This window comes from Emys orbicularis, chromosome 4 (genome assembly GCF_028017835.1).
Source record: "Emys orbicularis isolate rEmyOrb1 chromosome 4, rEmyOrb1.hap1, whole genome shotgun sequence".
NCBI lineage: Eukaryota > Metazoa > Chordata > Testudines > Emydidae > Emys > Emys orbicularis.
In genome coordinates, this window is record NC_088686.1 from 34,900,406 (window position 1) to 34,915,792 (window position 15,387).

Here is a 15,387-nt window from a genome sequence, read left to right on the forward strand (position 1 = left end):
CATCCTGAAATTTCAGATGTAAACATCTGAAATCATGAAATTGACCAATTTTAAAACCCTCTGGCTGTGAAATTGTCCAGAATGGACCATGAATTTGGTAGGGCCCTAGTAGTATTTAACACTATTGACCCAACAAATAATCTCATACAATATGTTTCCTATATCTAACTAGAGTGTCTTTCACAATAGAAAAATGTATTGATCTAATATCAAGTGTCTCAGGCAGGCAGGATTTGGAACAGATGATTTGTTGCCATTACCACTAGAGTACAATAGCTTCACTAACCACACAGCTGCTGTTCTAAAGTATAAGGTGCTAGGACTAGGGTCTGTGCTAGGGTACACCACTGACTCAGGTGAATTGCACCTGACGACACAGATGTGAGATCAGAATCATGCTGCAGCTTTACTCTTACTGCCCATTATTATATAAAAATTAATAGTTAGCATATATCTATGCTAGAGAAATCAATTGTTAGTGTAGTAATTTGTTTTGCACCCTGTGTTCCACCACTGATTCAGTGCAGCTATACTACACATCTGAACATGGTGTAAGATTTGCCCTTGCATCCATGCTAAGGCTGCCTTACACCAGTTCAGATGGGATGACTGTCAAAAGCTCCTTTAGCTAATGAACCTCTTTAAATTTCCAGCTGAAAGTCATCTTTCTGTGTCTCACCATCTACCACAAATCCTATGCCCACTATCCCCCAGTAAATCTTCAGCCTGTGACTTGCACCCACCCCGTACTTTCCCAGAGTATCCTCTTGTCACACACATGCACCACAAATCACCACTGGGGCTGTAGCAGGAGGTGCACAGCTGCTATGTACACTCCTTCTACCCCCAAACTCCTGAGGCATCTGTTCCCCCATCTCTGCCCCCATTTGGAGCTGGGGAGAATAGTGTCTTAGCTGCAGATCTATGGGGGTAGAGTGCATGTTCCACAAGCAAACTAAGGAGGTTCATTGCTGAAGAGAGTTTTTGTCTTTGACAGCAGTGGGAACTGACAGCTCACCAGTCGTGCTAGTGGGATGCGTTTAAACTGGCACACAAGTCAATTGTGCCTCAATTAGTGTTTACACTCACTAGTGTTAGAGGTGTAATTTCAATCAGTTAGGTGCCATGCTGCTAAGTGAAACTCTTCTGCAGTGAATACAAGGGCCAACAGCCTATGGGACGTTATAATTGACCACTGGTACAGAAAAATGCCTAGTGTGCTATGGCCTTCTAAAACCTGGAAGGAAGGAAGAATGTGAAGGGCTGAGTGGTAGAGTTGTTCTGGAAGTATGCAGGATAAGTATGGTGGTCTGGAGGCTATAACAGGGTTGGGAAAGGAGCCGTTCCCTTAGCGATGCAGCACTAAAAGGGGGGCACTGAGCCCCCAACTCTTTTTTTTGTTTGTATTCTGCCACTCAATCATGCAGGTTCACTTTCTAGTTTGCAATGAATCCAGCTCTAGGATACCTTTAAGGTCCGCAAGGTAAAAAACTAGTAAACCCATTATACAAGTGAAAGAATAACACATTCTAGTCTAGATACCCATGAATCCATCTGTTATTGAAAAGTATTTAAATAACAAAGAATTGACATCCTATGCACATATTGGAATTCTAAAACAATCATCTCAGACTTAAACATGACCCTATTGTAGTCAAAAGAGCCAAGATGTAGAAAAGGTTAGGATAAAGGGGAGAACTAATGAGCCAAATGTATTGAATCATTTTAACCTTAAATGTCTCAATTTTTCTTTCTTAAACACATGATCACTGGACACCATTATTTGGATCCAGGAAGGGGTTGGGGGAAGAGCAACTTAGTTTAGCACTCCTTTTCAGTAACTGAACGTATGCACGAATAAAGTCAGTATTTAGCTAGAACAAAAATCTTAACAGTGAGCATAATCAGAAGTTGTTAGAGTTACCCTAATTACAGAAATCTGGTTAATGTTAGCTGATACCCGCACCACCTGAAAAACAGCACACGGCACCCAAATAATAATTTACATGCTGTAAGTGGATAGCAAGCCCTAACAGTATGGAAGGATGAGCTATTTGGTTTTAATATATACTCTTCTTATAGCAGCAAAGTGACATGTTTTCCTGTTTGATTTATCAGCATAGTAGATGCGGCAAGCCTTAATTTTTGTCAAAAGCAAGTGGTTTTTGGTTAGTGTATACAATAGACAAATGTCTTGTTCCTAGCTTTGTTTTGGCTAGTGAGTGAATCATTCTGTGGCCTTCTTCCTGAATGTACCATGCCTAAACGAAGGGAAGAAAAAAATATTGCAGGTCACAATTTAAACTGCCATATTAGTCATAGTAACCAATTTGATTGAGCAGCCCTAGCTGTGTTTCATGTATATGCTCTTTCATACCTGCAGACTTTCCTGCCTCTTGTCATCTTTTCTTTTTTTCCCTAATGTTTACGGTACCGTTCATTTTTACTTAACTGGATAAATATGTGAGCATGCCAAAACTTACTATGCACTCTTTGTACCAATCACTGTGGTATTGTCAGACCAAATCCTTTTCTTGATTTTGGTCCTCTTCAGCTTCTAGTCTTAAACCAAACTGGTCTTGAATGCCTGATTATTTAGGAGAAAGAAAACTGGGTGCATAATATGGAGCGTGGCTGCAACAGATCTGCTTACCAAATCATTCACAAATAACTGAATACAATCTCAGCAGTTATTGAGGGGTTTTTTTTGGTCACATCTACTTGAGTTATCTATAGTAAAGCCTCTAATCAGGATTGAGCTCCCATTGTTATTATCAATGTAAAAAGAACTAGGAAGACAGAGTCCATCCCCCAACTATAAAAACAAGGAAGACTGGGGGGTGGGGTGCAGAAATGGCATACAGTATACGAACATGGTAATGACAAGCAAAAGTTAATTCCACTTCTTTAATTATGGAGGATGTGCTGAAGGAAACAGCAGGAGGGAAAGAGTAAATAAGAACAATGGGGTGGGGAGAAAACTAAATAGTAAGGAATGAAGGGTGAAGAGTGAGGTTGCCAATGGAATGACAAGCAGAAAGGGGGAGGGGTCAATGAGTCAAACCACCAACCAGCAGATGAAAAGTGTCCAGATTTCAAATTGAAAGAACTGGCAGCTGGTGTCGTTGGCAGTGAAGAGCTGGGGAAGTGGCAGCTGCTAGGAAAGAACCCCTCTGCTAGTTTGAGTGGAAGGTTACTGGACATTGCCCTGCCCCTTTGTTCCAGCTGCTCCCAAGGGGTAACTTGAGGCTTGGAAGAGCCTGCTTTACTACCCTCCAGCTATGTGACTAAAAGGAATAAACAAATACATTATGTTTTGCCCACACCCCAAAACTGGGGTTATTTTAACTGGCCTAACCTGATAGTGTCCAGGTTTCATATTGCTGAACAGGGGTATTTAAACTTTTCTTTAGTAGAAAATAAACCAAAGAATTGTGAAATTCCATAAGATGTTACATTGTGAAAATGGTGCCCATGAGCTGCCTGCACAAATTACAGTCGCTTAGGAGGGAGATGCACAAATCTCGCTAATGAGCCTGTACTCATTAGTTCTTCTTTAAATTACTGACAAATTATATTGAGATGGGATTTACAATTGAGTACAAATAAATAATTTAAGGATTCAAAAAAAAAATTACAGCGCTTTTGTGATCAAGAAACAAATAATTAAATTCAGGAGAGAGTTTAAGGCATAAGTTAAAATAAATACACAACTGTGTGAAGGTATGGAAATTGAGTCACCCAAACAACCTCAACTCTGCCCTATAGTGACACTATGCAATAACCATACACTTACGATGAATGCATAAATGTTTGTAGTCCTAAATTTGATTAAACTGATTTTAAAGTCTCTTTACCCCCCCCCCCCCCAAATGGTGGTACTAGAGGACAGAGTTAACATTTTGTGTGTCTTATCCATACCTTAACACATTTGGATTTCTCTTGTACTTAACCTACATCTGAATTTCCTGGGTTTGTAATGCTTGTTTTGGGAATTGTTACAAGATTCCAGTAATGGTTTTATCTCTAAATTACTGATATATACTGTTAATCTTATTTTTAATATAGATTATTTCCTGGAAGTTTTTTATTATTTAAAATGTCATAGAAGAGCACTAAATAAGAAACCCAAATAGAATGTTGCCATTTAATATTTTTAATGATTTGAAGATGGGTGGTATCACCCTTAAATCTTCTAGGACCAGATTCACCAGATATTCTTGCTGTTAATCCCACACGGGAGCAGTGCAAAGCAACTGGAGTGTACTAGTCAATTTCTCCTAACACATAAGCTCCACTTTCCCCAGAATGCACCCATACAGAAATTTCCCCTATTCCTTCCCCTCCCCCTCCCACTTCCCATGCACACCTCTCCGGAGTTTCCCATACCTGTTGAGTCAATCTGGTGTAACAGGTAGTTCTTCTTCGAGTGCTTGCTCATATCGATTCCAATTAGGCGTGCGCGCGCTGCGTGCACGATCGTCGGAGAATTTTCTACCCTAGCAACACCCGGTGGGTCGGCTGTGGAGCCCCCTGGAGTGGCGCCTTCATGGCGCTGGATATATACCCCAGCCGACCCAGCGCCCCCTCAGTTCCTTCTTACCGCCCCTGACGGTCGTTGGAACTGTGGAGCGCGGCATAGCTGTTCTCCACTCTCCCTAGCTTATCCTGTTAATTCTGTAGATAGTTGTAGTTATAGTTGTTGTATAGTGTTAGATAGTTATTCATCTTCATTGTTAAATAGTTGTAAATAGTTAGCGGGGGTTAAGGGGGTTGTTCTCCCCCCTTTTCCCCCCGGCGCATAGCCGGGCTCATGCCCAAGGCTCCTGGCTTTAAGCCGTGCGCGTCCTGTGCTAAGCCTGTGCCTACGGGTGATCCGCACGACTCGTGTCTGAAGTGTCTAGGAGAGTCCCATCAGACAGATAAGTGCAAGATCTGTAAGGCCTTCAGACCGAGAACCAAAAGGAGCGGGACTTTAGGCTTAGGCAGCTCCTCATGGAGGCGGCACTTATCCCGGATCCTCCCTCGGCGCGCCAAGCCCCGGCACCGAGCGCCTCGGTGTGCAGCGCCCCTGCGGCACCAACCGGTACTGCACCGCAGGCAGAATCGGATAAGGCCTCACGGCAACGGCCTCCTTCGGCACCGCGACCGCCACAAGGGCCTCGGCGCCGTTCCCTGTCTCCGGGACACAAGAAATCCCGCAAGGCACAGGAGACTGCTGTCCTGCAGACGCCGGCTCCCCCGGTACCGGGGGTAGAGCCGCGTCCGCCTTTAGACCGCCAGAAGCAGCAAGTACCTGCTACACAGTCGACTCCGGCGCCGCGGCCGTTGAGTCCGGTGCGGACTAGCTCACCACCCCGGTCGGTGGTGGAGCCTTGTCTCCCGTCCACTCCGGAGACCTTCGCGACGGCGAGAGACCTTATCGCTCTCACGGAGGCGGCGCCGTCTCAACCACCGGCACCGTCGGCTCCTCGCGCAGTGCAATCCAGGGGCAAGCCTGCCCTGGTACGCCCGCCGTCTCCGGACGTGGACTCACGGCACCGCTCCAGGTCTCGGAGCAGGTCCGGACGCCGCTCGCAGTCCCGGCGCCGACTATCACCTCGGCACCGGTCGTACTCGCGGCCTAGATCCTCTTCACGGCACCGGTCTACGTCTCAGCACCGTCAGGATCATCAGTACCGATCGGACTCAAGACGTAGTTCTCGGCACCGGTACGAGCGCCGCTCCAGTTCGAGGCGCCGCTCCCGGTACCACGTCTACTCGCGGTCGTCATCTTCTAGGTCCAGATCCGGATCTCGGCACCGACATGGCCAGCGGCACCGATCCCGATCCCGGTGCCGGTGAGCAAAACTTTTGAAGGTGCGGTCGAGGACGGCGCCCCAGCCACAACCCAGGATCCATCTCCCTCCTTTCGGCATCGCCTCTCCCGTTTCCACCGCGCTTGGTCCCTCATAACATCAGACTGTTGGGTCCTTTGCACGGTGGAGAGGGGTTACGCTATCCAATTTTCTTCGTTCCCCCCCTCCCCGTCCCTCTTCAGGGACCCTTCTCACGAGCATCTCCTTATACAGGAGGTTTTTGGCCTCCTATCTACGGGAGCCATAGAGGAGGTGCCACCAGAGTTAAGGGGCAGGGGGTTTTATTCCCGCTACTTCCTGATCCCCAAGTCAAAAGGGGGTCTGCGACCCATTTTAGACTTACGCGGACTCAACAAATTCATAGTAAAGTTGAAGTTCCGCATGGTCTCCTTGGGGACCATTATCCCTTCCCTGGATCCTGGAGACTGGTTCGCCGCCCTCGACATGAAGGACGCATATTTTCATATAGCGATCTACCCCCCTCACAGGCGCTTCCTTCGATTTGTGGTAAACGAGGTGCACTACCAATTTGCAGTCCTTCCCTTCGGCTTGTCCGCGGCTCCCAGAGTGTTCACAAAATGTATGGCTGTCGTGGCAGCATACCTTCGTCGACAAGGGATACAGATGTTCCCGTATTTGGACGACTGGCTGGTGCGCGGCCGCACCAGAGACCAAGTTCAAGCTCACGTCCACATAATCGTACAAACATTCCACGAGTTGGGCTTCTCAACAAAGAGAAGTCCACTCTAGAGCCAACCCAGAGGATAGAATTTATTGGGGCAGTCCTAGACTCCAGACTTGCCCGAGCTATTCTACCAGACAATCGTTTTCATACCGTCACAAGCATCATTCGAGGGCTCAGGGCCTTTCCGATTACCACAATAAGGACGTGCCTTGCCCTGCTGGGTCACATGGCCTCTTGCACTTATGTAACCAGGCACGCCAGACTTCGACTTCGCCCACTGCAGGCCTGGGTATCGTCAGTGTACCGCCCTCATCAACACAGCCTAAACATGGTGGTCACAATCCCGACCTCGGTCCTGGCCTCTCTCACCTGGTGGCTGGACCGCAAGGCGGTTTGCGAAGGAGTGCCGTTCCACGCCCCTCAACCCTCCCTGCACCTGGTCACGGATGCCTCATCTCTAGGTTGGGGCGCTCACCTTGGGGAGCACCATACCCAGGGAATGTGGACCGCACCCCAACTAGCCCTGCACATCAATGTTCGAGAGCTGATGGCGGGGCGCCCGGCCTGTCAGGCATTTCTCAGTCTCCTACAGGGCCGTTGCTTGTTAGCCCTCACCGACAACACCACGGCCATGTTTTACATCAACAAGCAAGGAGGAGCCCGGTCGTCGCTTCTATGCCAAGAGGCCATTCGCCTGTGGGAATTCTGCATCGCCCACTCGATACATCTCACGGCATCATTCCTTCCTGGAGTCCAGAACACGCTAGCGGACCGTCTCAGCAGGTCCTTCCAAACGCACGAGTGGTCGATTCGCCCGGACATCATCTATTCCGTCTTCCAGAGGTGGGGATTTCCCCAGGTCGACCTGTTCGCATCTCGAGCCAACAGGAAGTGCCACGCGTTCTGCTCCCTACAAGGGCGATCTCTGGGCTCCCTGTCGGACGCGTTCCTTCTAACCTGGAAGGACCACCTGTTTTACGCTTTCCCTCCATTTCCACTGGTCCACAGGGTACTGCTCAAGCTACGCAGAGATCAGGCACGGGTGATTCTAGTCGCTCCAGCTTGGCCAAGACAGCACTGGTACACCACGCTTTTGGAGCTATCAGTTCAAACACCGATCACGCTTCCCTTGTGCCCAGATCTGATCTCTCAGAACCACGGCCGACTATGTCACCCCGACCTGCAATCACTCCACCTCACAGCGTGGATGCTCCATGGCTGAATCGGACAGAGCGGCAATGCTCGCATTCCGTCCAACAGATTCTGCTGGGAAGTAGAAAGCCCTCTACACGGACCACTTACTTAGCCAAGTGGAAACGGTTCTCCTGTTGGTGCGAGCAGCGAGCCACGCCCCCCTTGCAGGCGTCTATTCCTCTTATTCTTGAATATCTCCTATCACTAAAACAGCAGGGCTTGGCGATATCTTCGCTCAGGGTTCACCTGGCCGCTATTTCGGCATTCCACCCAGGAGAACTCGCTTCCTCGGACTTCTCTAACCCGATGGTCGTTAGATTCCTCAAGGGCTTAGACCGACTGTACCCACAGCAACGCCAGCCCGTTCCGACGTGGGATCTCAACCTGGTTCTCTCAAAGCTCACAGGGCCCCCGTTCGAGCCATTGCCTACCTGTTCACTCCTGTACTTATCTTGGAAGACAGCCTTCCTTGTAGCCATCACTTCAGCAAGGCGCGTTTCTGAACTCAGGGCGCTTACGTCTGAGCCTCCATACACTGTTTTCCATAAGGACAAGGTGCAGCTTCGCCCCCACCCTGCCTTCCTTCCCAAGGTAGTTTCACCTTTTCATGTGAACCAGGATATATTTCTCCCGGTCTTCCATCCTAAGCCACACGCTACCCGTCAAGACCAGCGTATGCATTCCTTGGACGTACGCAGGGCCCTGGCTTTCTATATTGACCGTACAAAGCCATTTAGGAAGACGACTCAACTCTTCGTTGCAGTGGCCGACCGGATGAAAGGCTCACCGGTCTCCTCACAGTGCCTGTCCTCTTGGATCACGTCCTGCATTCGTGCTTGCTACAACCTGGCCGGTGTCCCGACGCCGCGCCTCACTGCCCACTCCACGAGGGCCCAAGCCTCCTCGACCGCCTTCCTGGCTCAGGTCCTGATCCAGGACATCTGTAAAGCGGCGGTTTGGTCATCGGTCCACACATTCGCCGCTCACTATGCGCTGGTAAGAGCAATCCAGAGACGATGCTGCATTCGGATCAGCGGTTTTGCACACAGCGATGTCTCACTCCGACCCCACCACCTAGGTAAGGCTTCAGAGTCACCTAATTGGAATCGATATGAGCAAGCACTCGAAGAAGAAAAGACGGTTACTCACCTTTGTAACTGTTGTTCTTCGAGATGTGTTGCTCATATCCATTCCAAACCCGCCACCCTTCCCCACTGTCGGAGTAGCCGGCAAGAAGGAACTGAGGGGGCGCTGGGTCGGCTGGGGTATATATCCAGCGCCATGAAGGCGCCACTCCAGGGGGCTCCACAGCCGACCCACCGGGTGTTGCTAGGGTAGAAAATTCTCCGACGATCGTGCACGCGGCACGCGCACACCTAATTGGAATGGATATGAGCAACACATCTCGAAGAACAACAGTTACAAAGGTGAGTAACCGTCTTTTCTTAAAAGAAGTTTTAGGGTTAAGTGTTCATTTTCTGCCATTTTTCTTAATTAAAAGTTTCTCCTTCAGCAGGGGCTAATAAGAATTGCCTGCTTTCAAAATGGCAGCCATCTAGTCTCACTGAGTCTGAGACTGTAGCCAAGCTGCCCTCTTTTAAAATGGCCACTGCCTCCCACTGGTGGCCATTTTGAAAGAGGGCATATTTGCTAGCTAAGGGCACTTTCAGTCTCAGTCCCATGAGGACAAAAGAAGCTAAGGCAGCTGTTTTGAAAGAGTCAAACTAATTAACCAATCTATTTATCAATTCTCAAAAAAATCATTCTGTGCCCAAAGCGGAAAATGCTGTAATTTTGAGAGGATACACTATATCTTCCTATGTAATAAAGTGGCTGCATTCCTACTTTCAGTACAGGACTTAAAACACAAAACTTAATGCTCAGCCATAACTATGGAACGGTGACTGGCACTTCTACAGTTCCACAATTGTTTCAAACATGTATTATATCCAGGACATGCTTGATTATTGAATTATTTGGAAATGTAGTAAATGCATTTTATAAAGAAACTCCAAGTGTCAGCACTGACACAAACTGCATGATAAAGCTGGTTTACTACTCCTTTGTGAAATTCTTGGTGCTGTCAGATAATGCTTTCCATATTTCTAGCCTATTTTTCCTTTACTGCTACTACTTGTCATAGTGTTGTGTTTTTTGGGCTTGGAATAGCTACTATAATTTTAACAAGAACAAACAGTTGGTACTTGTGAGCATTGTTTAACTGTTTTTAGTTCATTTCTGAGTTTACAGCATATACTAAGTAATGGAAAAGCTGCATTATTAATGCGTGAAGAAAGGTAAAATGTACATTTTATGTAAAGTTTTACATAAGAATAAGATCAAGACCACAGTAGTTATTTAAAATAATGTAAAATCAATCTAAATGGCACTCATTAGAAACCATTCCCCTTAGACTGAAATTAATATTTTTTTGACTTCGTGGGTTGGTCACCTACTGTTTTTATTAGTGGAGCGCATCAGCAGATTGCCTTATGCTAAACTTTGTGCAATAGGTTATAGACATCAAAGCTGTTGAAATTAACCAGTGTAGGAATTCATCTGTTTTGCTGCCCTATCATGATTGATTCACTTTTGTCTCATACCCAAAAGGGAAAGCATGCTTCTGAAAGGTGCAGCTAGCTAATGGATGTATTTGAAAATTCTATTAAAAAATTTCATTTGCAGTTTTACTTTTCATTTCGGGGAGGGGGAGAAAAGGGGTGGAAATCACTGTTTTGGTACTGTTCCTCATCCTCTGCTCCTCTGCTCAATTGTCTAGGAAAATTTCTTACTGAAGTTCTTTAAGCTTAAAATCATTGATCCAGTTGGCTTTTTAGATTGTTTGTGTTTCATTATGGTGTTTGTCAGACAATCCCTCTTGCTTTAACCAAAAAATGTACTCTAAACTAGTCCAAAGGTGTATGTTCATGTATTACTGTAATAAGGATCGTGGTTTTAAGTGTGCTCCCATTTTGGTTTTGGCCATGGCCTTCTAATCCCTGTAATCATACAATACTGTAGTTTTTATGTTAATTTATGCAAAAATATGAAGTTTTAATTTAAATATTTTAAAATAAGATTTTTTTAAAATTTGAATATGAACTAAACTTTGATTACTTTATCTGCACAAATAATATTTTAAATTAATTTCCTGGAGTGTTCAATTTCAGAATTCAAAAATATATTTGTCACATTTGAGTTTAAAATATGTAGGTGACATTGTTTTCTGATATCTAATGTAAATATTTGTAAAAAAATATCTTTTGTATATTTTTGTGAAAATGTGGTTCCCCAAAAGATACAAAAGATTTAATAAAAAAAGTGCATTCATGTTATTGTTTAACAATTTGAACAGATGAATTACAGATTTTAAACTATTTCTACACAGTTACCATTTATATGGGTTCATCTTTGCTATATAAGTTACAGGTGCTCCCTGGAGGGAGATGATTACAACAGAGTATTTGCAGCAGTGTTGAGTACTTGAAGAACAATAAAGTCTCTTGAGGACAGATTCAAGATGGTGCCTTCTCCCTACACTTATCCTTAAAATTGGATTTCCAGTTGAACTGCTTGGTAATTCAAAAACAGTGGAACAACTCACTTTGTTTGCTACATTTAAAAACAATTGCTTACTAATGACTACTTTCCCTCTTACGTTTATCTTCTACTGTCAGATTATCAGGGGCCTATGTACTATTCCTTGAATAAAAAGAAAAAACAACAACTTTCCATCCGCACAAGAGGGTAGTTATTGTTGTACGCATCAGGTACTAAAAGTGGATGTGTGAGAACTGAAATCACTATTGCACTAGGGCATCAATTTGACTGTGTGTATATTTGGAGAACACTAAGGCCATTTCCCCCAAATAAAAATCATACAATGACCACTTGCACTGGTGGAACAACCCTTATAAAAGAAATCTATTCTAGTTAAAAAAAAAATCTTTGAGTGGCTCTACTCAATAGTCTTTACGCAAAGAAAGAACAGACTAAACCGAACAGTAAAATACAAACCAGGTCTTGAAATTTTTAATGGAATTTAAAGTAAAAATTTTTCCCTACACAGATGTTCTCTTCAGAGTAAAAAAAAATAAAAATAAAAAAAAAAAAAAAACAGCTATTAAACTTACAAATTTGGAAAATTAGAGACATTTCAAGTATGCAATCAATTTCATTTTATGAAAACTATATATATTCAAACTTCCAAAGGTGCGATGAAAAGTTTTGTAGTATCAGGATTTCCTCTCCATCAGCATCCAAAGGCAGCAACTTTCATCCACAAATTGTATGATAATTATTCACTGGGGGGGGGAAAAAACCACATAATTAACAAGCCTATTATAGATGATTTGATAAGTGTTGTCCTAGCATCTTAATGATTCAAGTATCAAGACTTCCATTTCAGGGGATATTAAATAGTGAGAAATGCTCAAGAAAGCTGAGCATTTAAAAGAAAGGTGAACATTTTCAAACTTGATGCCTAAAGTTAAGTTCCTAAATCTCTGTTTAGGCACCTTAATAAAGAGCCTGATTTTCAGCTATTTTGAGCGCTTGCAACTTCCACTGACTTCAATTTCCAAAACCTGCAGCTCTTGCTGACACCACAGGATTTAATCCTAACAGTACTGGCATATAAAGAGATGCAGATTAATGGTATAGATTTTTCTTAATGAGTTTTACAATATACTTAACTCTTGGGACAGCGGATATTATAAGTTACCAATTAAGTATGAGGAGACGAAACAAATTACAGGTACTATTCACCTTCAATGACTTGCATAACATACAGAAAGAAATATGTAAATTCTGCTAATAATTTTATCAACAGCGACCTTAAACTTTCTCAGTAAAACGAGAAACACTCAAGCATTTACTCTCAATACAAGCTATTTCAACTTTAAACACTGGCTATTTTATACTACATTTTGTAATCTTTCCCTCTAAGCCAAAATTTTTACAGGTAAATAAATTCCCCTCACGTAGATATTTTCAGAGTAAACTGTACCATTTTCTTGGTTCAGAGCATTAAAAAAAACATTGATACCTAGGATGCTGGCTAATTCCCACAGCAGTTCGTTGACTAACCAGTTTGCTAGGGGTTTGTGGAGTCACTGGCCGTGATAGGAAGAAGGCTGTTTTGCTATGACATGAGGAACACTAAAAGGAGCAAGCAGACCTGACCTGAGCCATCTGGGGTGTCATGTACCATGACATGAGACCAGGAACAAGGAAGAACAGATGTGCAGTTTACAGTCTGACTCAAGGGAGAGCAATGCACTCTACTTAGTCTTTGGGCACAGGCCTGGAACCTTGTTTGCTCTATTCCACGCCCTCACTGCAGACCTCTGATTTTTCACATTTCTAAGGGTTGAGTTAGTAACTGTTTAAGTCACTGTTCAAAACAACAAATACAGAGTTCTGGCTCAAAGACAGATTAGCCTTTGACCATTGCTACACAATAGCATTGTGAAATAATTACCAATCTTAGGCCCTAACCCAATGAACATTTATGCATACATGCAACAGGGCTACTCACGTAAGTAAACTTACACATGTGTATATGTATTCAGATGATCAGGGCCTTAAAAGCTAACCACAGTGAAAGATTGCTTAGATTACCTGGTTTGAGTTCGAGTCCATTTCAAGGCATGACGTGGAGGTACAGCAATAGTGGGATGGTAGAATGGGCAGTCTGGTCTGGTACACTGGGTGTTAAATCTACAGTGCTAAAATTAATTCAGAGAAGACTAATTAAAGTTAGCGCTCCTAAAGCCACAAACAAGATATCTTGGCACATTTTATACACGAGTACTTATTATTGTATAGTCCAAAATACCTGATGGGCAATAATGGGTCAATAATTTTGAAAATTAATAGCAGTGTCAATTGAACCCACTAATGGCAGGGGTTCTGTTTTCTATAAGGAAATGTTCTATCAACAGGATATTTAATAACTGACCATGAAATTATATGTCATTCCTCCTCACAGGAAGAGTTTAGATAAGGGGTTAGTTTTGAGTATTCCAAGAATCACAAGTCCCTGTTACAAAGTCACTAAGGCAATTCATGTTAGCTATTAGACCTATGCTACCATATATGGAAGAGCAGCAAGAATTTATCTGCAATGACGAAAAAATACGTTGTTAGAAGATTTTACCTTCCACTTCTCATCTCTCTAGTGACTTGTAAAATTACATTACTGTTCTGGAAAACAGTATTTCTTGGGACCATTAGTTATGCTAGAAGAGATTCAATCACATCACTGCCTTCTAAATCTCGCTCTCTTCTTTTACAACGATAAAGCAGCAATTACAGACCAAAAGTGAATTCATTATTCAATTTAAATGAGGGTATTTCCCTTCTTTCTTCATATCCCTAATTGATTTCTGAAAAAGATCTCAGGCACTATCTCATTGTTGACATAGTGATTACATTTTGTCTAGACAGCAAGTAAGAGTTTAGGAAATGTATTGTAATGTATTTCTTAATCAGATCCTAGAAAGTATTCTAAGGCCTCTAAGGGTATATCTACACAGCAATGTAAGCCTAGGGTTAGTGGGAGTTGAGTTAGCTGACCTGTGTCAGGGAACCCGGGGCTTGTGCATCTACACTGCATTTTAACACTAGGTTAAGGATTTTCTGACTCGTTTTACCCTAGGGCTCTGGCGTCCACACTGCACTGCACAGACCTGAATCAAAGTAACCCTGTCCCAGATTCTTAGTGCCCACTATATCGGTCTCAACAGTCCAGCCCTATGAATGTGTTGCTCTGTGAGGAAACTACTGCCCACCCTGTTTCCTGTGACAGTGCTGTTGATGAGACTCAGGTGCCCATAAGGAGCATGAGTTGCATCATTAGTGCCTTTGGTGGCTGCCTCAGTAGAATGAGTGCAGTTTGAGAAAGCTTTATACTGAACTATCATCTAACCTGTGATTTGGGCTCCAGTTCCAGGTTGAGCCACAGTGGCAGGACAATGCCTTTGTGCACCTGCTCTGAGGATAATTAGGGCATCAGTTTCTAGGGCTGTCAAACTATTAAAATGAAACTTGGCAATTCCTCATTTTTAAAATGGGATGTTCAATGAAGGTGTTTTGTTTGGTTGGAAGTTTGACATAAAATGGTGGTTTCAGAGGAAAAACAAACACACATCCAAGCCTGGCTACTGCCCACTGCAGAGCAGTGAAGTGCATCCCCAGGGCTTGGGGTGCATTGTGCTCCAGCACCTCCCAGGGATCTCTTATCCCTGCCCCGTTCATATCCTGAGAGGCAGGGATGCAAACCCCAGGGGGCTGTGTGGAAGTTTTGGGGCTGGCTCCCACTCACCGCCCTGACAGTGCACACAGCCCAGGTGCCTCTGCAGACGCAGCCCTAGGGAGGGCGGGGGGGCCTGAGAGCAAGCGACAGAGCTGAGTGAGACGAAGCGGCTGCCCTGCAGGGATGGGGAACGGTAGAGCTCCCGGCTCAGCACAGCCAGGGGATGGATGACCCCAACAGCTGCCTCCCACCTGTCAGCTTTTCTCCCTGCTCCGGGCAAGTCTGTGCAACAGCAAGGAGGAGCTGGAGCTGCAGGAGGGTGTGGGAAGATTTAGGGGCTTGCTCCCACTCGCTGCCCGGATAGTGCACGCTGCCCAGGCACCCTGCACATG

The 15,387-nt window shown here is 44.6% G+C and overlaps 1 protein-coding gene across 1 annotated transcript in view; it reads right to left on the bottom strand.

Moving 5' to 3' along the window:
• Positions 1–11,628: 11,628 nt before the first annotated feature.
• ZC3H14 (zinc finger CCCH-type containing 14) overlaps positions 11,629–15,387 on the bottom strand; it is a 42,156-nt gene continuing 38,397 nt past the window's right edge. Inside the window, exons 16-17 of the mRNA XM_065403929.1 lie at positions 13,360–13,466; positions 11,629–12,041 (exon numbers count right to left, since the gene is read on the bottom strand). Of these exons, the coding sequence (XP_065260001.1) occupies positions 12,035–12,041; positions 13,360–13,466 (114 nt within the window). The 3' untranslated portion in view covers positions 11,629–12,034. The remainder of the gene's footprint in view (positions 12,042–13,359; positions 13,467–15,387) is intronic.